At 37.9% G+C, this 27,141-nt stretch overlaps 1 protein-coding gene across 6 annotated transcripts in view; it reads right to left on the reverse strand.

The window, feature by feature from the left end:
- USP37 (ubiquitin specific peptidase 37) overlaps positions 1-27,141 on the reverse strand; it is a 97,345-nt gene that overhangs the window by 52,422 nt on the left and 17,782 nt on the right. For all 6 annotated transcript variants that reach the window (XM_027050726.2, XM_027050717.2, XM_027050732.2 and 3 more), the window contains 6 exons: positions 26,062-26,159; positions 23,082-23,260; positions 22,655-22,732; positions 14,792-14,889; positions 13,408-13,492; positions 6,261-6,422 (listed from right to left, as the gene is read on the reverse strand). In XM_027050726.2, coding sequence (XP_026906527.1) covers positions 6,261-6,422; positions 13,408-13,492; positions 14,792-14,889; positions 22,655-22,732; positions 23,082-23,260; positions 26,062-26,159 — 700 coding nt within the window. The remainder of the gene's footprint in view (positions 1-6,260; positions 6,423-13,407; positions 13,493-14,791; positions 14,890-22,654; positions 22,733-23,081; positions 23,261-26,061; positions 26,160-27,141) is intronic.

Below are 27,141 nucleotides of genomic sequence, written 5' to 3' on the forward strand. Positions count from 1 at the left end.
AATATTACAAATATAGTAAGACTATTCCCCCCCTTTATTTCTTCCCAGTATTTTCCTAACTTTCTGTGTTTTTCCATATCAACCTTTTTTTTAAAAGTAGGCTTCATACCCAGTGTGGAGCCCAATGTGGGGCTTGAACTCATGACTCTGAGATCAAGACCTGAGTGGAGATCAAGAGTCAGACTCAACCAGCTGAGCCACCCAAGAGCCTCTCCATATGAACCTTTGCACACAAAAACATCAACTAGCCTAGCTCCATAAAAAAGCTTTTCAGTCTTTTTATTTGGATCACATTAAACTTATAAATCATTTTAGGGAGAACCATATCTTGATCATGCTAGGATGTCCCCCACCCCAAGAACATGGATATTTCACATGTATTTAAGTTTATTTTATATCTTTTTGAAGCATTTTATAGTTTCCTTCATTCAATTTTAAGTAACTCTTGCTAAGTTTCTTTCCATGTATACACATACATGCACACACACACAAAACCTTTTTTTGTTGCTACTGTACATGGGGCCTTCTATTCCATTATCTTCCATCTGATTATCTGTATTAATATACCAAATTGTTCTGTATGTTAATTTCCAATCCTGCTCTTTGCCTAAGGCTTTGAGTTAGTTTCACCATGGTTTATAGGTCTTTCTTTTCCAATGCTTATGTCTCTATGTCCTTTCTCTTGTGTAACTGCATTGGTTAGTACTTCCAATACAAAATTAAATAGAAATATAAATAGCAGGCATCCTTGATTTTTTTCTTACTAAACACTGGTTTTAAAAGTGAGGTATATATTTATTTATTTATTTTTAATTTTATTTTTAATGTTATTTATTTTTGAGACAGAGAGAGACAGAGCATGAGCAGGGGAGGGGCAGGGAGAGAGGAAGACACAGAATCCAAAGCAGGCTCCAGGCTCTGAGCTGTCAGCACAGAGCCTGACACGGGGCTCGAACCCACGAGCCATGAGATCATGACCTGAGCTGAAGCTGGATGCCCAACCGACTGAGCCACCCAGGCGCCCCAAAAGTGAGGTATATATTTAATCAGGTTAAGGAAGTATTCACTGATTCTTATGTTTTCAAGTGTTTTTATCAGAAATGAGTGTTTTGTCAAAGATTTTTTCAGTATCAACAAAGAAAGTCATATGATTTTTTCTTTGGCCTAGTAGTACAGTAAATTATAATAATAGGTTTCCTAATATTGAACTATCTTGCAATCTTGGTATGAACTTGTTCGGTCACGTTTATTATTTTCTTAATGTGATACTGGAATAGAAATATGTCAGTATTTAACTTAAGGTTTCTTGCATCAGTATTCATAAATGATACTGGTTTGTAACTTTTTGTGTGTACTACTTGAACAAACATACAGTAAAACCTTGGATTATGAGTAACTTGTTCTGCGAGTGTTCCAGAAGAGCGAACATTTCTGATAAATTTTAACTTAATAAATGAATGATGTCTTGCAATATGAATGGTATGTGATGCCGAATGTCACATGATCACAACTGAGCTAATGGCTCTCTCTCCCTCTCTCTCTCTGTCTCTCTCACACCGCGGGATTGTGGGTGATCGTCCCCCATGCTCAGATGCTCAGATTCAGGCCCTGGTGTTTGGCAGAAATCAGTGATTTCAGTGATTTTTCAGAATGTTGGAAGGTGCCCACAACTGGCACTCGTGTATTTTTTGTCACATCAAAGCACCTACGGACAGTCCTTTGCTTTTCCATACAAGAGTAAGCTCAGGAATGCTTTGCTTCATTCTAGGTCAGGCTGTCTGCGGATATAGATCCTTTCCTCTGCAGCTTTATTGCCAGTTATATTAAATACAGTATATGACAAGAGCTTATTAATACTGTACTGCAGTCAACAACTGTTACTGAAAGTTGTCCTACACAACAGTCCTCCTCTCTCTTATCTCCCTCACACCAGCCACGAAGGTTTTCAAAGTGCAGGTTAATTTATTTTTCTTTATATTTTGTATTTTCTTTATTATTTTGTATTACAGTAATCATTTTTTTAAGTTTATTCATTTATTTTGCGAGAGACAGAAATCATGGGTGGGGTAGGGGCAGGGAAAAAGAGGGAGAGAGTGAGAATCCCAAGCAGGCTCTGTCAGCATGGAGTCTGATGTGGGGATTGAACTCACGAACCATGAGATCATGACCTGAGTTGAAATCAAAGTCGGACACGTAACCAACTGAGCCACTCAGGTGCCCCTATTTATACTTTTTTATAGTGCCATTAACTCTTACTTCTTAAGCTTTTTCTTTTACTATCTAGTCTGTCCATTTTAAAAGGCAACCTTTGACTCATACCTATTACCTCTGACACAATTATTTTATTCTACTTTTTCTTTTCTCTCCCTTTCCATTTCCTTTCAGATGCAATCATACTCCTTTGACAGAAGACGTAATGTTTATATACCATCTTTCCATGTGTTCCCACCATTGTTTTAGTCTTAGCTCTAAAACAAAATACATGAAAGTTCATCACCTATCTCTTGTCAATGTCTCCCTTGTCACCTCTTGGTTGGACGAAGCTCACACTCTGCAGATTCCTCATGAAGAGCATATGTATACAGTTTTTGGAGTTCTTCCACTTCAAAGCTTATTTTTTCTAGCCTGCATACTTGGCTGCTTGGATTGGCACAATCTTTGTGCATCCTTTCTTTCCTCAAGTTTCTTCAAAATTTTGTTCTTTTCTTGTCTTGCTTTGAATGATGACTTGAGAAGTCTGGTATCGGTCTTCTTTTGCCCTTGCAAATAATTTCATCCTTTTGACTCAAGCACTGAGGATTTCTCCGTATCTTTAAAGTCTAATAAAACTTAATCTAAAGTCTAACAGTTTTCTTATCTTTAAAGTCTAGACTGTTAGACTCTAATGGGACCTTCCTTGCCTGTTTCCGAGTTCAACTCTTTCTCCCTGATTGTTTATTATTTACTTACTTATTTATCTCTGATTGTTCATACTTCTCCATCTCATCTCCACTCCCCCTTGGGTGGTTCTTCTGTTTTCCTTCAAAGCCCCTTATTAAATTTTCATGTAAACTTATTTTCCCTTGGGGACCTTTAATTTAGCCTTTTGATATGATGTCTTTCTTCTTTTTTCTGAGCATAAGCAACTACCCTTTCTTCCTGTTTGCCCATTTTGATTTAGGGTTTGAATTCCTGATCCATGGTGTTTTTTTCATACCTTCAAATGCTTGTCTAAGGACATTTCATTCAGTTTTGGGTGCTATACAACAGTTTTCTCATGGTTCATGGTGATTGCAGGGGTACGATTTTTTTTGGTCTAAATATTTTGAATCATGTTTTTTTTCCTTATAATTTTGTATGGCAGTGGCCTGCTTTTTACCTTCCTGTTCATTTCACGGACAGGGTTCCTAAGTATACCTTCTTCTGTTAGTTTAGGAAAAAGCCGTTTCTTTAACGGAAGATGGTAGTGGTGGTAGAAGACAAGGCAGGGTTGGCATGTCTTGTTTGCCCTTTATTTCAGCACAACTCATCATTTTTCTCTCATTTTTTTCTTTTGCTTCTAAACCAAGTCTCCAGGTTTGGATGATTCCTTCCCCACAAGTAATGCTTCTTTGAGACTGTTACTTCTGACACCAATTACTTTCAAGTTCCTTTCCTGTAACCAGAGCTGTAAACTACCGAGATCCAGACTTATATTCAGTATTTCAGCAGATGGTATCCGAATTTCTCTAACAGTGATTTTTTTTTTCCTATGCTTCATCTAAGCCTTCTACCACCTATATATTTTTGTTTCATGGAATCTCTAAAGCCTCCTATCCCCAACTCAGCACTCACAGGCTTAAAGCAGTAGAAAATAACACTATTGGCATTTGGTTTGCTTCTCTACCCAGAAGGTAGTTTGAAGGTGATAGTATTCTTTCTCTCCTAGTAATGATAATGGTTATGTGTGCTTTTCTTTGCACTACTCATTCATTTTATATTTTTTTGAGGATTTGTAAGGAACAATGGAATTAGGTGGCCTCCTTTAACCTCTAGATCTGGCAGTTTTCCACTGTTTGTTGTTGTTTTTTAATTTTTTAACATTTATTCATTTTTGAGAGAGACAGAGTGTGAATGGGGGAAGGGCAGAGAAACAGGGAGACACAGAATCTGAAGCAGGATCCAAGCTCTGAGCTGTCAGCACAGAGCCCGACGTGGGGCTTGAACTCACCAACTGTGAGATCATGACCCGAGCCGATGTCAGACACTTAACCGACTGAGCCACCCAGGCACCGCTGTTGTTGTTGTTTTTAAGGAGTCCTTAGTCCTGAGTACTTAGCCTACTTGAAACCCTACAGTCTAATTCATGAAACAAGTCTGAAAAAAAGAAAGCTATATTCCTAGAGATGGGTACAGGTATATACCAAAATTAAAGAAACACTAGAAGTAGACAGGAAGTCTGGAGCATCAACAGTGGGTAACTCATGAGAATTTCAAAGGACTCTGGAGGAAGCAAATGACAGAGACCAGAAATGGAAACAAAGACCAGAAAACAAAGACCGCATAAGAGGAGACAATAAGAAAATGAGACAAATATGATGAAGATAGAGACAAGATCTGGATAAAGAATGGTCATAAGAGGGGACAGGTATGACTAATATAACAAGAATGTTGTCTAGTAAGGAGAAAGCAGGATAATAATTTGAGGCAGACCAAAAATTTGGTGAAAAAAGCACAGGGAAAAAAAAAGCTCAGAGAAAAGGAACAGGAAAACAGAGAAGAAAGTGTAATGTCTTCACTGTAAATGCTATATTATTATCTGCTATGACATGAAGCATATAAATCATTATGGATAAGCCAAATTGGGAGATGCCACTCATTCAAGTAAAAAGATTACCTTAAAGTGGGTACAAAAGCAATAATTTGAGCAACACTGAAAACAAACTGGTAGATGTGAGGAGAGCAGTTTGGTAAGAATAATAAAAACATTTCAAAACTTCAAAATTGTAGTCTTAACAAAAATACACTTCCAAAAATTTATACTAAAGTTCCAATAAATATTAAAAAGATATGCATGAGAATCTTCATTCTAGCCTAGATGGTAATGGGAAAAAATGGAAATCTAAATACACTAACATGGTTAAAGGTTATGTCATAATATAGGAGGAAGCCCATGATTAGTATGGAGTGAAAAAAAATCAAGGAACAGAGAAGTAATAGAGCACAGGGGTTAAGAATGCAAGTGGAGCCCAACTGATGAAGTTTACTACTGCTGTACCACTGACTATATCACCTTGAGAAAGTTAGTTACCTTATCTAAGCCTTAGTTACTTCATTTGTAAAAACCAATTTTTTTTTAAGTTTATTTATTTCGAGAGAGTGTGAGACCACCTGTGCCAGTGGGGGGGGGGGGGGCGGGGGGGTAGGGAAGAGAGAAGAATCCTAAGCAAGCTCTGTGCTGTCAGCGCAGAGCCCAATGAGGGGCTCGATCCCACAAACCATGCATGAGATTATGATCTGAGCCGAAATCAAGAAAGAGTCAGATACTTAACCAACTGAGCCACCCAGGCACCTCTAAATGCAGATATTTCATACATCTATCTCACAGAGCTGCTATGAGAATTTAAAGAAAAAAAATCTATTTAAACACTTAGTACACAGTATTCGGCATGTAACAAATACTTTAGGTAAGAGCGCTACAATTATTATTAGTTATTATATTGTGCTCTCTCTCTCCTTTTAAGTTTATTTTGAGAGAGAGTGCACGTGCAAGCAGGGGAGGGGCAGAGAGAGAGGGAGAAAGAATCCCAAGCTGGCTCTGGGAGCTGCCAGCACAGAGGCAGAGCCTGACACAGAGCTCGATCTCACGACCGTGATAATCATGACCTGAGCCAAAAGCAAGAGTTGGACGCTCAATCAACTGAGCCACCCAGGCGCCCCTATGATCTCCTTTTCATGTGTTTAATAAAACTCTAAGCATAAAGAGGCTGGGGAGCATATAAATAAAATTTAGTGCTGAAATATCTCAGGAGAAGGATGAAGTGCATGTGATAAGAAAATACACTTTTTTTGCCTTATGATTAGTATGTTATACGTATGAATTTTTTTCAAAGTTCAAAAACGGGAGATCAGATAATGGCCTGATATATCATTACTAATGGATATGATAAATCTTTAATAAGGGAGTATATATTTTAAAATTGTAATTAATATGACTCCTTTCATTCTTTTTTACACCAAGCAATATATACTTTAGTTAATCACTTTACAAAAAGAAAGTAAAATACAAGGAATTTACTTACCCCTGCAGTTGCTGCTGTTGGTGAGAGGAAAGGGGCACTCTTGGTTTGTTCCAGCCAGCATAATCCTGATTACACCTCAGCTTTTTGACAGAAAGAGGAGCTGGCTGTGGAAGAAACCCCAAACTTCTTTTGGCAGAGGGAGTTTGGCTTGAAACATTAGTCCTATAAAAAAGAACAGACAATGAGGAAAGCAAAACAATTTTGAATATTATTTTACCCCCTAGAAGATTCAGAGCAGTCAATGTCTGAAAAAAAAAAAATCCTAAATTTGGGGAAATATCCATAATGATGATCACTTGGAAAAAATTCCACAAATGTAAATTAACAAGTCTGTCAATAGCTGAAGAAGCCTGTGACACTGTACCTACTTAACCTATAATCAAAATAATCCAAGTTAATGGCTTGAAAAACTATAATACAGTTTTACTTTACTATTTACTTTTATTCACTTAATAGATATATTAGTTTACCCAGTCTTGAAAACATTTAGGCAGTTAACTTTTTCCACTACTGCAAATAATGACACAACAAATATTCTTACCCAGTTTCCTGGAGAACTTCCTTTAGTTTATATGCTTAGAAGCGAAAATGTTAGGAATAAGTATTTTCAATTTTAATTTTTAGTCTTCTGAAATCTTGTCACTGTTTTCCCAAAAGGCTGTACCAATTTCTATTTTCACTAATAGTGAATTTCTATTTCTTCACATGGTCTCCATCACATTAACGAGTGAAACATGATCTCATCGTTATTTTGCACATCTTTCTGATTACTACTGAGGTTGAACGTATTTTCATAATTGTTCTTCTCTGAACTGCTCTTGCGTACCCTTTGTTTTATACGGGGTTCTTAATGATTTGCAGTTTTTTAAATATTCCACATTCTAATTCTTTTTTTTTTTATTTTTTTTTAACGTTTATTTATTTTTGAGACAGAGAGAGACAGAGCATGAACAGGGGAGGGTCAGAGAGAGGGAGACACAGAATCTGAAACAGGCTCCAGGCCCTGAGCTGTCAGCACAGAGCCCGATGCGGGGCTCGAACTCACGGACCGCGAAATCATTACCTGAGCTGAAGTCAGCCGCTTAACCGACTGAGCCACCCAGGCGCCCCTCTAATTCTTTATTATATATTCTAAGTGTCAAACTTTGACGTAATCAAATTTATCAATCTTTTGTAGTTTCATATTTTTTTCTTTCATAACTGAGTTTTTATTGGTTGTTCTGAGGATCAGTACAGACACTTCAATTTGTATACAATTCTTAATGTATATACCAAAAGTCTAAAAAATCATGTAGCTGTGATTCTTTTCTAAAAGTTATTCCAGTGACCTTCCAGCTTAAAATTTGGAGGCAAATTTCCCTTAACAGTATATCAAGCACCAATATCTTCAAATGTTGATATGCTGTTACATTAAGTCCTATTAACTCACAATATCATATACACTACATACTTAAATTTTGAATCCTATAAAAGCTCATTAACAAAGTTACTAAGAAAACTAGACTACTATGACCAAGAAGTTACAGAGTACATAATTCTGACAGGGAGAGCCAAGATCAAGGAGTGGTTTTCTTTAGGAAGTAATTCTACCAAAGACAACATGGGAATAAAAGTAATTTTAAAATGTTCAAGCAGTGCCTGGATGGCTCAGTCGATTAAGTGTCCAACTTCAGTTCAGGTCATGATCTTGCGGTTCCTGAGTTTGAGCCCCACATCGGGCTCTGTGCTGACAGCTCAGAGCCTGGAGCCTGCTTCAGATTCTGTGTTTCCCTCTGTCTCCCTGCCCCTCCCCTGCTCGCACTCTGTCTCCCTCTCTCTCTCAAAAATAAATGTTTAAAAAAAAAAATTAAATAAATAAATAAAATGGTCAAGACAGGGGTGCCTGGGTGGCTCAGCTGGTTAAGGGACCAACTCTTGATTTTGGCTCAGGTCATGATCTCACGGTTTGTGAGATTGAGTCCCACATCAGGCTCTGCACTGAGAGCACTGGAGCCTGCTTAGGATTCGCTCTCTCTCTCTCTCTCTCTCTCTCTGCCCCTCCCCTATTCGCACACTCTCATTCTCTCTCTCAAAATAAACATTAAAAAAACCGTTCAAGATCTATTAAAGGCATATCTGACTCCAAACTGCTATTTAGTATGCTTGGTATTATAGTATATAAAAACTACCCCACCTATGGAATGTTAAACTGACACCCAAGACAATCAAAGCATCTCAAATTTAATATCCTATTATCTTCTGGTTGTACCAAAAAATAAACAACCAGCAAATTATTTTACCTCTTAGAAAAAAGCATTTATACTTTAAAAATGGGATGAGATGGGATTCCCTCCTTCTTAAAAATATTTCCAGAGGTACTAAAAAACTTACATTTACAAAACAGTTGATAAAAATATTCCTCTGGATTGTACAAGAAGAGAGACAGGGACCACTGATAAGACATGGTAATGATACTAATACAGACTTGGCTTCTTTCTCTCCTGCTTCATCAGAGGCTGGACTCTCATTTTTATTTTCTCCATTTTCTGCAGGTAGGTCTTTGTTTCTTGGTTAGCCACTTCAGCCTGTTTTCCCTTTGCTGCACTTTTTTGTCTGAAGACTTATCCTTTCCTCCCTCTTTGGCTTCATTTCCACTTTTGCAGGAGCAGGTTTCTCCTCCTTTGCTGCCCCCAGTGTGAAGCTGACCTTCCTCTGGGTATCATGGCAGTGGGCCATGGCACACCGAGAGCCTTCGTGAAGCTGGGCTGCCTGGCCACTGTGTTATTAATTTTATAAGTCTATAATTTAAGGTCACAGAAATATTTTCCTATTATTTTCTCTGAAAAGTCTTAACTCTTATTTTCTTCCTATTTAGGTCTTTAATCTGCCTAGACTTTTTTTTTTTTTTAAGGATTTTAAGTAATCTCTACACCCAAGGTGGGACTTTAACTCACAAACTCCAAGATCAAGGGTCACGTGCTCTACTGACTGAGCCAGCAAGGTGCACCTACCCTAAAATCTACCATTACCTTTCCATCAGTTGTATCTCTTACGATGCATTCCTAAACACTGTAGCTTGAATAATGCAAGGTGTATTTGTTTCCATCCTTTGGCTCTCAACCTTTTTTCATCTTTATGTTGTAGTTGTTTCTTTTAAATAGTATATAGATTATTTTTCTTCCTTTAATATCCAGTCTTTTTTAACAACAGTTAAAACAGTTTGTATTTATATTTAATGTCATGACTGATTCGAACTAATAACTTTTAATTTCCATTATTAACTTTTCTCCTCCATAAAGGCTGAATTTTCCTGCTTTTTTGTATGCCTAGTAAGTTTTCTTTGATGCCAGACACTGAGAATTTTTTAAGAGAGAAAGAGCATGTGCGAGTGGGGTAAGCGGGGCTTGGTAGGGAGAGAGGGAGAGACTCTTAAGGAGGCTCTGTGCCCAGTGCAGAGCCCAATGTGGGGCTCGATCTCACGACCCTGAGATCATGACCCAAGCCAAAATCAAGAATCAGAATGTCACCCAGGGACCCCTGGATATTTTTGGTTTTTATAAACATTCTTGAATTTTGCTCTGGGATGTAATTAGGTTACCTGGAAACAGTAAGATCTTTTTGGGTCTTGTTTTTAAGGTTTGTTATGTGGGAACAGAGCAGCAATTAGTCCAGGGATGGTTTTCCTCACAAATGAGGCAAGGCCTTTCTTAGCACGCACACGGCTGCTATCAGAAACAGGAACTACCTCTAACTTTAGGTGAACTCCAAGTATTATTCCCTTAGATGCTTGGGGTGATTCTTTTCTAGGCCTTGGCTAGTTTCCTCACCTGAAAAATTGATCAGCAGTCAACTGAATACTCAAGGGGAACCCTCTGCAGATCTCTGCAATTCTTTCTCTGTGCAGCTATCCTCTCTGCTCGTCTGCTCTGTGAATTCCAGATGTCTTGACCTCCCAGGACTCCTAGCTTCATTTCCTCAACTCAGGAAGAGCACAGGGCTCTGACTGGTTCCCCTCCTTGTGTGGCAGCCTGAGAACTTCTCCACGAAGCAAGGTAGGGCAGTTATAAGGCTAACTTCATTTGTTTCCCAACTTTCATGGATCACTGTCTTTCACTGCCTCCTGTCCAATGTCATGTCCATACTGTTTCATATATTTTGCCCAGGTTCTTAGTTGTTTCATGACAGAAGGCAAATCTGGTCCCTATAACTCCATCTTGGCCAGAAGCAGAAGTCATCCTTAACTTTTTATTATGTATAACTTAAGTTCTCAAAAGGAACTTAAAATGTTTTAATTTCCCTATATTCTTCCCCACTCTATTTCTCTTTAGTGTCTAAAATTTTATTAATTTTTTGCTTTCAATCCTATTGTCGCCTCATTTTATAAAAACTACAGAACTGTATTTAGATGTACAGAATAACCCTGAAAGAATATTAGCAATAGTAGTTGCCTCTGGAAAGATAAAATAAACAACTAGGAATTAGAAAAGAAAGGGAGATTTACTTTTCACTGTTTGCACCCTGTAACTTCTGGAGTTTCTACCATATACATTTAGTATACAAATGAATAAATTGTAAACGTATTTAGATTTTTAAATATGGTTTTATAATTTTTTGCTCAGGTATTTATTTTCACTCCTTCAATTTGCTTCTTGCTGAATTGTCTCTGTATATCTAAAAACAGCATTACTTGTCTGCATTTTTTTTTAATGTTTTTAAATTGTATTTATTTTGAGAGAGAGTGCGAGTGTGCACAAGTGGGGGAGGGGCAGAGAGAAAGGTAGAGAGAATCCCAAGCAGGCTCTGCACTGTTAGTGCAGAGCCCAACACGGAGCTCGATCTCACAAACTGTGACATCATGACCTGAGGCGAAATCAAGAGTTGGGCTCTTAACCAGCCAAGCCACCCAGTTGCCCCATCTGCATTCTTGAATTATAATTTAGCTGGGTAGAGAATTCTTTGATGCTATTACTCCAGCGTCTTTTGTTTCTATTGTTACTAATGTCCATCTCCTTTCCTTTTATAAATGATGTAATTCCTTCAAGTAGCTTTTAAAATTTCATCTACAATGTAGATTTTTTTTTTTCAGTGTCTGTTGTTTGGCATTTGTTGAAGCTTTTCGACGTGTGGACTTTCATCACTTTCATCCATTCTTCTTTGGCAAATTCCTTGTCTTTATTTTCCTCAGTCTTTTTTTCTCCAAAATGCTACTGAGATGTGGAGGATAGACCAATGGAGACCAACATAAGTCTCTTCATGTGATTTACATTTACAACCTTCTTTCTGTGCTGCATTCCACAATCCCACATTCTTGACATGTTTAATAGCTGCCTCACTGTGGGCCTTCAATCTGCATGGGACTTTATGTCAGAGATTCAGAATTCTTGCCCCAGTGTAGGCAACACTAAAACAGACACCAATCACTAAAATTCCCATTTCTGTGTATTTGATCTCTGCTCAGAGAGCACCAGGCAAGCAGCACATTTTTGGTTCCAAACCCAAGTAGTGCTACAAAAGTGTTTTGCCTTGGTTTATTAGCACAGAAAGCAGTTCTAGATATGTAGCTTCATATAACAAACCAAGTTCTGGCCTGGAATTATGTTCAATTCCCAATCCCATGCTGGTTTTGAAGACCCAGACCTAAATACTTGACTCTAATCTGTGTTTTCCATGTGCTCATGGCTTCAGCCTATTTACTCAGTATTAGTTTTTTTCTCAATGATTTGGAAATTTTCACCTCATCGTTGAATTGCAGCTTTGCCTTAAAAATATTTTTTCCTTCAGTCATTCCTATGTGTAGTAAATATACACATTCTATTATCTTGAGAAGAAACTTGTACTATAATTAATTTAGGATTTTTAAAAACTTGGATTCTTTTAGGATTCTTCTAATAAGCAAAAATTTGTCTCTCTTTTACATTCAAATAACTTAGTTATCACTGTAGTTATAAAGTGTCTGAAATAACCACCCAAGGCTGAAAATACCTAAAGATACAGGACCAAATTCTTTACTTCACCTCATTTTATCAAATAATCAAAAATATTTTTTACCACTTTGAATTAAATTCTACTAAAAAAAACCAAAATGTCACTTAATAGGTCATTATAACATATCTATTATATACCACCATTACCCACTACCCTTACCTTTTACATTTACCACTGCCCCTCCAGGCTACATTCCAAGATAGTGCCTTCTTGACAAGCACTTACCAGTTGTCTAATATATTTATGTTCAGTAAATCTCAAAAAAAAAAAAAAAATTCAATCTGTATAGGATCAGCAATTAAGTTTCTGACTAGTCTTTCCCAGTAAAAAAAACTAACGTGCAACTTGTTTTTTTAAAGAAAATGTCCTAACTTTTGGTAGTAGCTTAATACACAGGCAACGAAGGCAATTTAAAAACGTATGAGGAGGCACCTGGGTGACTCAGCTGATTAAGTGTCCGACTCTTGATTTCACCTGAGGTCATGATCTCACTGCTCACTAGTGAATTCGAGCCCCCTGTCAGGCTCTGCCTCTGTGCTGACAGCGCCTGCTTAGGATTCTCTCTCCCTCTCTCTGCCCCTCCCCTGCGTGTGTGCTCTCTCTTTCATAAATAAATAAATAAGTAAAACGCCTCAGGAGAGATCTTGATATGTTCATCACTAGGGATGATGGAAAATACACTGGTCAAGAATCTGATCACATAGTCAGTCACCACCTGTGGCCTCAGCACATTTATTCATTTGTTGAAAACATTAAAAAAAAAAAAAGCATCTGAAAACTAAAACATTTCCAGCAGTTTTTAAAATAATTTTTTAAAAATTTATTTATTTATTTTGAGAGAGAGACAGAAAGAGAGTACGCAAATGCACACACATGCATGAGAGGGAGAGAGAACCCAAGCAGGCTCCATGCGGTCAGCACAAAGTCTGATGTAGGGCTGGAGCTCATCAACCATGAGATCATGACCCGAGCCGAAATCAAGAGTCAGATGCTCAACCAACTGAGCCACACAGGCGCCCCTCCAGAATACTTTCTAACTAAAATATCGTGAGTCATGATTCTCAGTAATTTTGTTATTTTAAATTAGGATATTCACTTAAGACCTCACAGCCTAAACCATCATTCAATATTTTGAAAATGAGAGCTCTTCAAGTTCTTCATGAAGCACAGAGCCAACGCATACCTGTCTAGGTTAGTGCTACCAGAAGAGTAGTCCTTGGATCCAGCTCTGCTGCCATAAAACGATGATGACTGTAAAGGTAAAAGCCCTAAAAAAATGAAAAAAACAGGGAAATGTTAATTCCTAAATCAGCCAAATTCATTTAATAATAAAATTACGCATTAGGCCTGTTTATATTTAACTGTTTCTCCCCCTTTCTTTGCATCAAATATATATGCATGTTAAAAGATCAAACACTGCAGAAAGGTTATAATACCAAGAATTCTCTCCTGCCCTAAAATTTTGCCTCTAATTTGACCAGTTTTAAAACTTAGTTTTCCTCATTTCCTTCATAATGCTAGATAATGTTTCTACTATTTCTTGCTTTATTCATTATAAGTAATATCTCCCTGTTATGAAAAATTAGCAATTTCTCCTTTACATCACTCGTTCTTGTTCTCTTCTCTCCAAGTATTGGTTGTGTTAACTTTACTTTTACTGATTAACTTTGTAACTTTAACACACTTAAAACTTCTACATTTTGTTCCATGAACCTTATCACTCGACTACTTCATTCTTTCTCTCCTCCTCTTCCCCATCAACTCTTCTAAGACACACCTTAACTTCAACATTGTCAAGGTTTATTACATCTTTAAGCATTGTTTCCTAACTATAGGTTGATTATAAAAGCTGAAAACCAGTAAGTGGATGTTACAAAATATATTATTATTTCAGAGGTAAGAATTATATTGGAGATACTTCTTTCTGTAGGAGTCCAATGTCATAACCCTGAACCACTAAAAAAAAAGAACATTCCTGAAGTCCTGATCAAATGAATTCTCTTAAACTCAACACCAGGCCATATTTTATAGCTTGCTTCAATTTCCAGTTGACATAATATTCAAATCAATACCACATAGCTGATTCTCTAAGGAGTTGAGAGGATCAGAGAGATGTTAAATGTGGGAAACACTGACAACAATTCGTGGACAGCGTAACTTTTAGTTTTTGTAAAATGGGGTACAAGCTGAGCTTAAACAACTGCTTCAGGCAATAATTCTAAGACTTTCTGGAACTTGTAACAAGCAGGAACACTGATAAAATTCAGTTTCAACCACTTTAACTCCTTGAATTCATTCTATGGTTCAGGTACTTTGACAACGAAAAAGCTTAACTGTAGGCAGTGAAATAGGGAAGAAGGTAAAGGTTAGAGTCTTTCTTAAAAGAATAAAAATCCCTTATATCTAATACTTTCGTCAAGTACTGGATACAAATTGGCACCTGATAACTAGCACTGAATCATACACCGAATAATGTAGAGATATGTCCCAGTTTAGGTTTTTATTTCTAGTATAATACGGTATGTCATATAATAAATTAGCATTTTATATGAAGACCAAATACTTACCTGATGTTCTATTCTCTTCCGACTGTTTCAAACTCAGCTGCTTCTCTCTACTGCTGGTTAAATACTTTCTGGAGGGATCTGTCATAGCCTTGTTGTTCCTACAGTTAATAATTTAATTCAGTGTGTGTGTGTGTGTATATATATATATATCCATATAGACATCCATATAAACACATAGTTCTTAATTTTAAATACTTATCATTTCAGAAAATTTACATTTCACACACAGGTCAAAATTTCTTAAGTGGCATTTCCCCCATCTATTATTCCCAAATACCTAAACCTTTCCAGTGGAGTGGGTTCAGTTGGAGATATGCTCATGCTTTGATACAAAGTACTAATTTTAGGAGATCCATCATGCATAAAGCCTGTAGCACATAACGAAGATGGCTCTACCCAGATTCCCTCTGACCCGGTTTTTGTGTCTTCTCTTCCACACCAATTTAGGTTATGTTTTTGACAGCCAGTACCTAGGGTTCTTTTTCACAGGTTAACCTCAAGCTACTGGAGATAATTTGCTTGCACTTTGAGAGACACAAGTAAGGTCAAGAAGCCAAGCTCCCTTGCTTGGATGAGAGAACAACTTTAAGGTGAATTTTATGTAACAGGTTTTCTCTCTGGAATTAGGATGAAGCCTAACCTATGCTTGATTTTTGTATGAGACCACACTCAAGCTTCATTTCCTGCACTACTGACTTGCTTTCCCTACTCCCCTCCTGGTATCCCTTGGGAGTACTTTCTTAATAAATAACTTGAGCATAAATCTCCATTTCAGCGCCTGCTTCTGGAGAACTTTATCAACAACAGCTAGTTCTAGAAATGGGCCTAGGAAACACACCTCTAAGGCCAAGATTCTGGAACTGGACCACTTGTTTGGCAATGGCAACAGAAATCCCACTGCTGGTGATAATACCTCTGGGACCCTATCAACTATAATTATTCAGATTTTCATTTGTAGTGAATTGGGATGGGATAAACTAGAAAAGAATACGGCCCATGCAATATCTCTAGCATTTGAGAAATATGGTAGATTACACAATGGATCTTACTGGGGTTATAGAAACATTCTAAAACTAGATTAAGGTGATGGTTGCACAACTCAATACAATCACCCAAAATTATTGAATTGCACATTTAAAATAAGTAAATTTTAGAATATGCAAATTGTATTTCAATACAGTTTTTAAAAATGTGTCCCAAATCATTCCTTTCCTTGTACCCAAATCCCCCATCAAGAAATGCAGTCTATTTTCCCATGCCTTAATGGGGCTGGCTTTGTGATTTCCTTTTCCTAAAAGAATGCAACAGACACAACAGTGTATAAGTCCTAAAGCTAAAGGCACTTTGCAAATTTACACTCACTCTCTTGGAATCCTGACACTGCTATGTGAATAACTCCAGACTAACTTGCTAGATGATGAAAGACACATGGCCCAATCACCCTCTTTACCCAACCAGTACGAAGCCAATGGCAATCATGAGTGAGGCCATTCTGGACCAACTAACCACTAACTGCCTCAGCAAATGACCATGGATGCATGAGAAAATGAGAGTACCCAGAGACAATCGGCCAATTCTGGCCCAGATAAAGTAGAATCACTTAAGTCACCATCAACTCACAGGCAATAATAGTTACTATTTTAAGTCACTAAGTTTTGGAGTGGTTTGCTATATAGCAACAGATAACTGATCCAAGTGATATGGAATAGTAATCATAAAGACTATGGAACTGGTTGGCTGTTGCTATGAGTACTGATCTGCTCAAGAGAAAAAACAATAGAGTCGGTTGAGCCACTGAGCCAATTACCAACTTAAGACACCATGTAGAATTGTTCACCCAAAGAGAATTGCAGCCTGGGTCTTTAGGATTTGAGAGCAAGACCATGCTGTCTGCAGCAAAAAAAGTACACATTACTTATAAAGTATCACACACTACTCCTGGCATGTTACTAATGCCTGGAAGAGACCCTTGAAGTCATCAGACCAGAAAGTTACAGCAGCAATCCATCATAAAGTGGAAGTGATTTATCTAGGATGAGTTCTAAGCAAGCAGGAATAGATAAGAGGAATAGGCTTATGAGTACTCTCTATAACCAACCTGGCCTGATTCACAGACAGATCATCTGCTATCTTGGTACAGGATAAAAATGAACTGTTGCTGCACTATAGACCCATTAGGGTACTGCCCAAAAACAGAGTGGTGAGAGGAAATCCTCCATGGTGCAGAGTTTGAGAGGCACATTTCTTTATCCACTGTGTGTGGAAAAAAAAGTGGGCCATGATTTCCGGGATAGCAGCAAATAGTTTGGATGGATAGTAAGAAGCCAGCAAGTAGCAAGCCTGGAAGATCAGGGAGAATGATTTATGGAAGAAGTATATGAACAGCCATACAGAAGTGTGTACAAACAGTAGGGATCTGTTTATTAATGCACACCAGAGAGCTCCACTAAAGAGACATTAAACAATCAAGTCCTGGTTCCCAGAAGGGGAACTTTTTCAACCGTGGGGACAGTAAGAGTCCCGTTTAATCTAAAGCTATGGTTGCTACTCATCTTGGGCTCCTCATGTTGGCAGAGGAACAGGCAAAGAAAGGAACTGCTATACTAACAGGGGTAACTGACTTTGGTTTTGTTTTGTTTTGTTTTTTGAGGGGGAGAGTGCGCGAGAGCGGGTACACACATGAATGAACGGGGGAGGGGCAGAGAGAGGGAGAGAGAATCTCAAGCTAGCTCCACACTATCAGTGCAGAGCCCGATGTGGGGCTCAAACTCATCAACGGTGAGATCACGACCTGAGCTGAAATCAAGAGTTTGACGCTTAACCGACTGAGTCACCGAAGTGCCCCGACTTTGATTACTATAAGGAGGCAGGGTTGATACTATACAATGAGGACATGAAGAATATCTTTGGAATAAAGTGGATTTACTAGGGAATTTCTTAATGCTGTCACGTTCAGTTTTAACTACGAATGGGCAATTTTAGCACCCATGGCCTGCACAAGTACATAGTGACCAGGGGCTCATCCCCATAGGGATGAGGACTTTAATCATACCACTAGGCAAATCACCAAGACCGGCAGAAGTATTAGTGAAGAATGCAGCAAGTCTAGAATGGATAGCAGAAGAAAAAGATGACAATACCAGTTATAGCCTCAAGGCTATTTATAGCAGTAAGGACAAATAGCAGCTCGTCCCTCTAACCCTCTTTTGTAAGATTTTCACCCAGAAATTGAGTAGCATCAATGTGAAGAATCTGTGATACCATGGAATGAACTTAATAGTTCTGCTCCATCAGAGCCCCTCAGATCCCTTTTTATACTTTTCACACATCCCAGTTGTGTGTTTTCAACAGCCAGCACCTGCAGTTCTTTTTCAGAGAACTGCCTTTGGGCTACTTAAAATATTTTGCCCATCGGGGCAGAGCCACAGAACCAAAGGCTGTGCAGTATGGGAACATGAAAGCCCATCGTCCTTGCTTCAAGTTGGAACAGGCCCAGAGACCCTGCTGGATCAAGATAAAGTCTACTCTCTGTGGGACTTTTCGCTAAGATCACACCCCTGGGTGGCTTCCTCTCCTTCCCTGTCCTATTTCCTCACTCTGGTCTGTCCTATAAGCACCTTCTTAACAAGTCATTTATACAAGTGTAGTAACTTAGAGTCTTCTAGGAAACCCAAACTTCATACAATCTGACTGTGATGTGTTTAAAAGTATTATTAGCCCAAAACAAAGATCAGAAATTTAGGGCTCACTACATAGAATTCTAAGTAGAAAAAGTGAGATGTCCCACAAGTATGGTGAATATGGTGAACTGACATGCAACACAACAGTGCATTAAAACCACCTTTTGGTGCATCTGTCCTGTAAAAGCCAAAAAACAAAAAAACTACATTTCCTAGTTAGTGTTCAGGATGGGAATTAAGATAAATTACATGTAATTGTGTGAGATCTGAAAAGTGGAAGTAAGGCAGAGGTAATGTGTTCTGCTCCTTGTGATGACAAACATCATTTTAGAGGCATCTGGTTTTTCTGTAGAGATTTCTAATCTTGGCAATGGCAGCATGGTCCCAGAGGTGACAGCTTCCAATGCAGCTACTAGCTTCAGCAACAGCCAGGGGCATCTTTGGTGACCTGATCCGGGGCATAGATCTTAAAATCATTCTGAAAGCTTAACCTAAAGCCTATCTTTTCAGCTTTCCTAACGATTCCGTAAGTCTGTTAATACTCTCTGAAGGCAAATACCTTTGTGTATATAAACTAGCTGAAATGAATTTTGTTCCCTACAACTAGACACTGAATACACAAATTTTGTTACTAGAAGTGTGGTACTACCCTAACAAACCTAAAATATATAGCACTAGCTACAGTTGGAAGGTGGAGGGTCAGGACACTGATATTACAGACTGGAAAGCTGGTGAATACTACTGCTACATCTCAGCAAAATGTTCATAAAACTGTTACTGTAATGTCTTGCGTATCAAACCTATAACTCTAAGTGAAAAGACTGAGACGATAAGAATACCGGTCTGTGTTTCAGCATGGTCCTATTCAAGACAGGTTAAACTGGGCAAGGGGCTAGCCAGCTTACAGTCAGGGATGAAAAGGAATACAGCCCTCTGTGCCAATGGCCTAGAATTGAAATCGTCTAGTAATTTGAGACCATATGGAACCAAAAAAATCCAATTGTGTTTGATTGTCAAACTGAGGCAATGACAGAAGGTTAACTATGGAAATAAATTTATGAAAAAAACAACTTGATGTTACTATTAGGGGAAACTGGGTGAAGGGTATACAGGAACATTCTATATTGCTTTTGCAACTTTTCTGTAAATCTAAAATTATTTCAAAACTTAAAAAAAATTTTTTTAATGTTTTATTTATTTTTGAGAGAGAAAGAGAGTAAGTTGAGCAGGGCAGGGACAAAGACAGAGACGGAGACACAGAATCCGAAGCAGGCTCCAGGCTCTGAGTTGTCAGCACAGAGCCAGACACAGGGCTCGAACCCACGAACTGTGACATCATGACCTGAGCCAAAGTCGGACACTTAACCAACTGAGCCACCCAGGTGCCCCTTCACTTTTTTTTTTTTTAATGTTTATTTATTTTTGAGAGAGGGAGAGAGAGGCAGGACAGGGGCAGAGAGAGGGAGACACAGAATCTGAAGCAGGCAGGCTCCAGGCTCTGAGCTGTCAGCACAGAGCCCGACGCAGGGCTTGACCCCATGAACCACGAGATCATGACCTGAGCCAAAGTCAAATGCTTAACTGACTGAGCCACCCAGGCACCCCACAACTCCTGATTTCAGCTCAGGTCATGATCTCATGGTTCATGGATTCGAGTCCCACGCTGGACTCTGTGCTGCTGATGTGAGCCTATTTGGGATTCTCTCTCTGTCCCTCCCTTCCTTGAGGATGCTCTCTCTCTAATAAACATTAAAAAACAACAACACCAAAACCAAACAACAAAAATACTGGCCCAAATTCTTTCTCGAGTCTATAAAATCCTTCTTGTTCTATATTTAAATAAACTTTTGGACTTCTAAAACTCCTAGATTTCTGGACACTTCTACACTTGATCTTCACCAAAAGGCTGAAAAGCAACGATTTCTGGATACTTCTAACTCCCAGAACTTTTATCAGCATGAAGCAGGCTACAAAAGCTGCACAGCCCCAAGAAAGAACACAGTCTTCCAAACCCATTTCAGCTATGGCCTTGAAAGATAAAAGACAAAGGAAATCTATTAGGGGGCAAAATCAGGAGTCAAATGAAGTACAATGAGGGAGTTTCTCCCAAAGGACAGAACACAGACTGCTTGCTACATGGGCTAAACTGCCTTCATTGTCTTCATACCTTCAGCCTACCAAGATTTTATTGCTGCTGTAGAGCAGTGACTCCTTCAGTTTCCTATTCTTGTCTTTTCTAAATAGAAATTTTTATTGTGGTTATAACTATGCCAGCAATGTATGATAATACGTGTATAGACTTGGGAGTGGGGAATACAGGTTAACTTGCCTTTTACTTTTTTAGGTATCAGACCATGAGGCACATGGTCCAAGGCACACTTAGACATTATGGAGAGAAATGCACATCACCCAGAGATCCTGGGCTCTGAACTGGATACAATGACTAAATGTATGTGAAGAATGATGAATAGGTATATTTCTATGGCTAGAGAGGTAAACTACAGCAGACTATTAACTGTCCCCAAATAATCATTGTATACTTCTGCCATAATAGTATAATTTGGGCTAGGCTAAGCATATTTCCCAGAGTTCCTCATAATTTGGTATAACCATATGACCAAATTCTGGCCAATGTGCACAGAAGTGGTGTGTGCAATTTCCGGCCTAAAGGAAAGCAGTATGCCCTCCCTTTGTTCCTTTCTCCATTCCCACCAACAGGCATGCAGACATGAGAGTGGAGGCTGAAGCATCTATCTTGGTTCACAAAAAGAAAGCTATTTATTAAGAATTGTAGACCAACAAAATAGAAGGAAGCTGAGTCTATGGTGATTGTAGTTTCAGATGCCACACCAGTCCTATATCACCTACCCAGTTTTCCATCTGTTATAGCAACAGAACCAAGACCCCAATAAATATATAAAGTTTCTTTAGCTTTTTCTCAACACTCTTCTGCTGACCCTTGACCTTGAGTATCAGTTAATTGATTATCAACTGATTTCTGTCAAGGTATTAATTGGCCATTTGCAATGATGTGGACGGAGCTAGACACTATTACGCTAAGCAAAATAAGTCAGTCAAATAAAGACAAACACCATATGATTTTACTTGTATGTGGAATTTAAGAAACAAAACAAATGATCTAGGGGGGAAAAAAAAGAGAGAAAAAAAACAAACATTAAAAAAAAAATTTTTTTTTTAATGTTTATTTTTGAGACAGAGACAGAGTGTGAGTGGGGGAGGGGCAGAGAGAGAGAGAAAGACACAGAATCTGAAGAGGCTCCAGGCTCTGAGCCGTCAGCACAGAGCCCGACGCGGGGCTCGAACTCACAAACTGCAAGATCATGACCTGAGCCAAAGTCGGACACTTAACCAACTGAGCCACCCAGGCGCCCATAAAAAACAAACTCTTAACTATAGTGAACAAACTGATGGTTACCAGAGGAGAGGTAAGTGGATGGATTAACCAGGTGATAGGGATTAAGGAGTGCACTTGTGATAAGTGCCGAGTGTTGTATTGCTAAATTGTACACCTGAAACTGACATTACACTGTATGTTAACTGGCTGGAATTTAAATAAAAACTTTAAAAAAAGGCACTAATTGAAGTATTTCATAATTGTGTCATAACTATTCTCCCCCAAACAACAAAAAATAAACAAAAACCCTCCATGATGAGGAAGAGACTGTGAGCTGGTGACTGTCCTGTTGCAGGTCTATTCTCTTTTGTTGAAGCCAGAAAATACCTCTAAAAAAACTGAAGCTCCTTGCCTAGACCCTATGTCAGGTTCACATCCTTTTACTCCCAGACTAACTTTTCACATGAATAGGATAAAAAAAAAAAAAAAAAAAAAATCACAGATAAAGGGAAGGAAAGAATTCACACCAAAAAAAGCAGCCAACAAGAAACATCTGTTTAGAGTTCTTCAATCCTATTCTTCCTCTAAGTATTGCAGATAATAAAAAAGGCTAGGATGGGAGAAGGGCAATGATCAAAGCAACAGCAATGGCCAAATACTCTCTCTATGGAGTCTATAATCTACGGTCACTAAAATACTTTAAATTCTGTTCTATCTTTAGAATTCTCATAAACTGAACACCTCTCCCCCAATCTTCCTTAGTGACCGTAATTACCAATATATAAGAAACACTGATCTAGTGCCTTAAGTGTTCTTTAAGCAACTTACGATGATGAATCATTTTCCTTAGGGTAATCTTCATTCAACTCTGAGCCAGATGATAGCATTCTTTTCCTCTTTTCAGTCCTGTAGAGGACAAAGAAAAAAAGTTATTTAAAAAAGTCATAATTCATACCATTAAGAAGTATAAACCAACATATTCAAGGACAGGAACTATGACTACTACTGCTTAATTCTCTAAACCACATTTTAATTAATATACTGTACATCTGCATGCTCAGTATGTGTCACTGATGTAAATCATAAAAAGCCAACACTAATTACCTACTAAAACGTATGCTCTATATGTTCTTTTTCTAACATATTTTACTCACTGGACAATCTCTTTTTTCTCAAAGTCCCTGTCTTTCTAAAAGGCCTAAAAGACATTTATAAACAGGCACAGCTAATGACTAAGAAAAAAAGTCTTTCATACCGATTTTCTAATGACCCTGATCTAAGAGGTGTTGATGTAGATGTCAAAGAGGGAATTGTTCGGGTGACAGCTATTCCACTTCCTGTTGCAGTCTTAATTGATCCTCTACCTGGATTACCAAGAACTTTTCGAAATGGAATATCATCTTTAGTTTCCAAACTTCCTCTTTTTGAAGGTGTCTGTAGGAATAAAGTTTAACATAGCTAAGTATTCAAATTAATTGGCATTCTTTTAGATCATATTCTCACATGGAAAACTTTTTAAATTTTTTTAAAGTTTATTTCTTTTGGGGGGGGAGGGGGAGTGTCGCACAAGTGGCGGAGGAGCAGAGAAAGAGAGAGACAGAATCTGAAGCAGGCTCCAGGCTCTGAGTGGTCAGCACAGAGCCCTATGTGGGGCGTGAACTTACAAAGCATGAGATCATGACCTGAGCTGAAGTCAAACGCTTAACCAATGAGCCACCCAGGCACCCCTCATATGGAAAATTTTTATGAAAATAATTCACAATTAGAAACCCATCTCCAGATAGTCTAGCCTAATTGGCTTGGAGTGAGGCGCATTCACCAGTAGGCTTTTTTGAAGCACTCTAGCTGATTCTAATGTGGAGTCTGCATCAGAAATTGAACTTGACACTCATTTTCTTCTAGCACTCCCATCAACTTAAAATTTCTGCACTATAACTGGAGGCAGAAAGGAATTTGCTTTGAATACCGGACTTAAAAAAAAAAGACTCAGATACATAAGATGTGATTCTAGTGATTAGCATGAAAATGAATCTTCAGAGAAAAACATTCAATGATTATGATCATGTGACATAAGTATGAGAAAAAGAAGCAATGATGATATTTCATTGCCATAACTTAAATAGCAAGTCACATATGCCTCATATGACTTTTGAGGGGTTCTAGTCTGGAGGAATCAATGAAACAAATACATCATGATGGGGAGAATGAGAGTGAGACAGAGTCCACTGGCAGAAGATCACTCGAAGAGTCTACCCTAAAAATATAGCAAGAACATTCAAAGTGAATACAACAATTTAAACATCTTAGTTGGGAAGTAGTGCTTTTGGCCGGCATTCTGCCAGATAAGTTTTACAACTAGATTAAAAGCAATGTAATTTCTCTATGGAAGAAATTTCTAATTTGTTTCTTTCTACAGAATTACATACAGTCTTAGGATAGGAAAGAAAAAAATCTCTGAGATCATCTGAATGAACAATTTTAAAAAGTTAGAATTTATTTTCAAATGGGTGATATATTAAGACTCAAAAATCAAAATACTAATATAAAAGCCATACACTAAGAAGTCTCATTATCATCCACTGCCATCCATCCAGTTCTTCCACTTGCCATTCTCTTATCCTCTATAAGTATTCTTCTTTATGTAAATGCAAACCAACTTCATTCTTTTTGTTACACAAATGGTAGTATACTATACAGTATACATATGTATACTGTTTTGCATTTTTTAACCCTTTTGACCATGATCTCGACTTAGAAATATTTTACATCATAAACTATTATACATACATAAAATGACAACAGAAATTTCAAAAATCAATACTTATCCTTACTATGTATAATACTTCCTCTATTATTTTCTATTTTGTTCCTTTTTTATTTAATGCTAGTTATGACCCATAAAATTGATTTTACAATCCCACTGACAGGAATCATTACTTGTGTTTCTGCTACATATGTTAACATTTACATATTTAAGTATTCTAACAGTTTAAATTTCTATCTATACGTGAATCTCCAAATAATTATGCTAAATGAAAAAGACAAAAAATATATACACTGATTCCACTTATATAAAACTCTAGAAAATGCAAACTAATCTACAGTGACAAAAAACAAACCAGTTGTGGTTTAGGGGATAGATGCCAGAGAGAAATCAGGAAGGAAGGATTACCAAGAGGGATGAGGAAACTTTTAAGGGTTATGGCTTATGTTCACTTGGTTGATTATGGTGATGATTTTATAGGTATATACCTAAGTCAAAACGTGTCAAATTGTACACCTCAAATATGTGCATTTATAGCATGTCAATCATATTTCAATTAAAATGTAAAGAAAAAAAACACCCATAACCTATTTAAAAAACTAACAAAAATAAAATCTTACTGCTTAGTCCAGCAAATGGACTAAGTAATCACCTCTCCCAGCCAAACAGAACTCATCAATTTACTTACAGAATAGTTCAAAGCTTTTCTTTATGTCTGGTTTCCATTTATGAGATAAATTTTAAAAGACATAGGACTCCTAAGTTGTAATAGTACACAGCAAGACTCATGGCTATCTGAATGTTTATGAAAGAAAAACTACTTAAAAAGTAAATAGAGAACCTCAACAAAGCAGGTTGGTATCATATAGTATAGGGGAAAAGTTCATAATGCAGAACAGACTCAAAGGACGTCACAGAAGTAATAGCAACAAATATTTATAGGATTGTTAGTATATGGTACCATGAGCTAAGCACTTTTACAGGACTATCTCACAGCAACCCTTAAAATATTACTTCTGTCTCAATTTTACCAATGGAGAGTAAGGTTCAGGATACTCAAGGAACTTCTCCAATGACCCAGGACTAGTAAGCAGCAGCACCAAATCTCAAACCTACATCTAATACCAAAGCTATGTTTGTAAAAACTACTCTTTGGGACACCTGGGTGGCTCAACTGGTTGAGTGTCCAATTCTTGATCTCAGCTCAGGTCTTGGTCTCAAGGTCGTGAGTTTGAGCCCTACATTGGGCTCTACGCTGGACCCAGCCTACTTAAAAAAAATACATATATATTAAAAAAAAAATACACTTTACTGTGGTTCATGATGGCCATGAGACACAGAGCATAGGTCACAGTGGGTTCAGTAAAACTACAAGTAAGAAGGGGAATTTGTGATAAATTATGGAAAAAACTTGCATAATAATAGTTGATTTTAACTTTTTTTAAAAGCTAGAAAAGTCAAATGAACATACCTGATTGTCTGAGTAAGAAAGCTGCCTGTTGGTTTCCTTCTGTGAGGTCCTGCTGCCCAGAATAGCTCCAAAACTACCAGACCCCTGAGGTTTCATGGCTGGTGGGGGAAAAATAAATGAATAAATCCCAAGTCATTTACTTTAATAAAGAGATTTACCATTATTACAGAATACCGAAAAAAAAAAAAAAAAACAGAAGAAACATTAAAAAATCAAAGTGCTGGGGTGCCTGGGTGGCTCAGTGGGTTCAGCCTCTGACTCTTGATTTCAGCTCAGGTCATGATCTCACGAGTTTGTGGGTTTGAGCCCCAATACAGGCTCTGCCCACTGAGAGTGTGGGGCCTACTTGGGATTTTTCTGTCTCTCCCCCTCTCTCTCTGCCCCTTCAGCATACTTTTTCTCTCTCTCTCAAATAAACTTAAAAAAAAAATCAAAGAGCTTATCAACCGATTCTTTCTGAAAATATATCTGCTATATATAGTAATTGAAATTCCAAGCTAGAGTCTCAAGCAAAAAATGAAATAACATGCAAAAATCTGGGAAGATGTAATAGAAAAATAAATTAAAAAAAAATCTTTTTTAACGTTTATTTTTGAGAGAGAGAGAGAAAGACAGAGTGTGAGTGGGGGAAGGCAGAGAGAGAGGGAGACACAGAATCTGAAGCAGGCTCCCAGCTCTGAGCTGTCTGCATAAAGCCTGACATGGGGCTTGAACTCACGAACCATGAGATCATGACCTGAGCGAAAGTTGGACGTTTAACTGACTGAGCTACCCAGGTGCCCCCAAAAATAAAATTTTAAATGCAAAATCAAAGTGCTACAAAATCTCCTCTATAAATATTTGGTAATTAACACTACAGAAAAATTAGTCACTATGTGTCAATGGCATGAACACTGACACTGGATGCTAAGGAAACATGTTAGAACCAGTGACAGATATACCTCCAATAACCTATATACTCTATTAAGTTCAGCAAGCAGCATAAATGGTTTCTATTCCAAAGAAATCAGTGCTAGCTTAAAATACATATGGTACTGGGGCACCTGGGTGGCTCAGCTGGTTAAGCATCTGACTTTGGCT

Source organism: Acinonyx jubatus, chromosome C1 (genome assembly GCF_027475565.1).
Source record: "Acinonyx jubatus isolate Ajub_Pintada_27869175 chromosome C1, VMU_Ajub_asm_v1.0, whole genome shotgun sequence".
Taxonomy (NCBI): Eukaryota; Metazoa; Chordata; class Mammalia; order Carnivora; family Felidae; genus Acinonyx; species Acinonyx jubatus.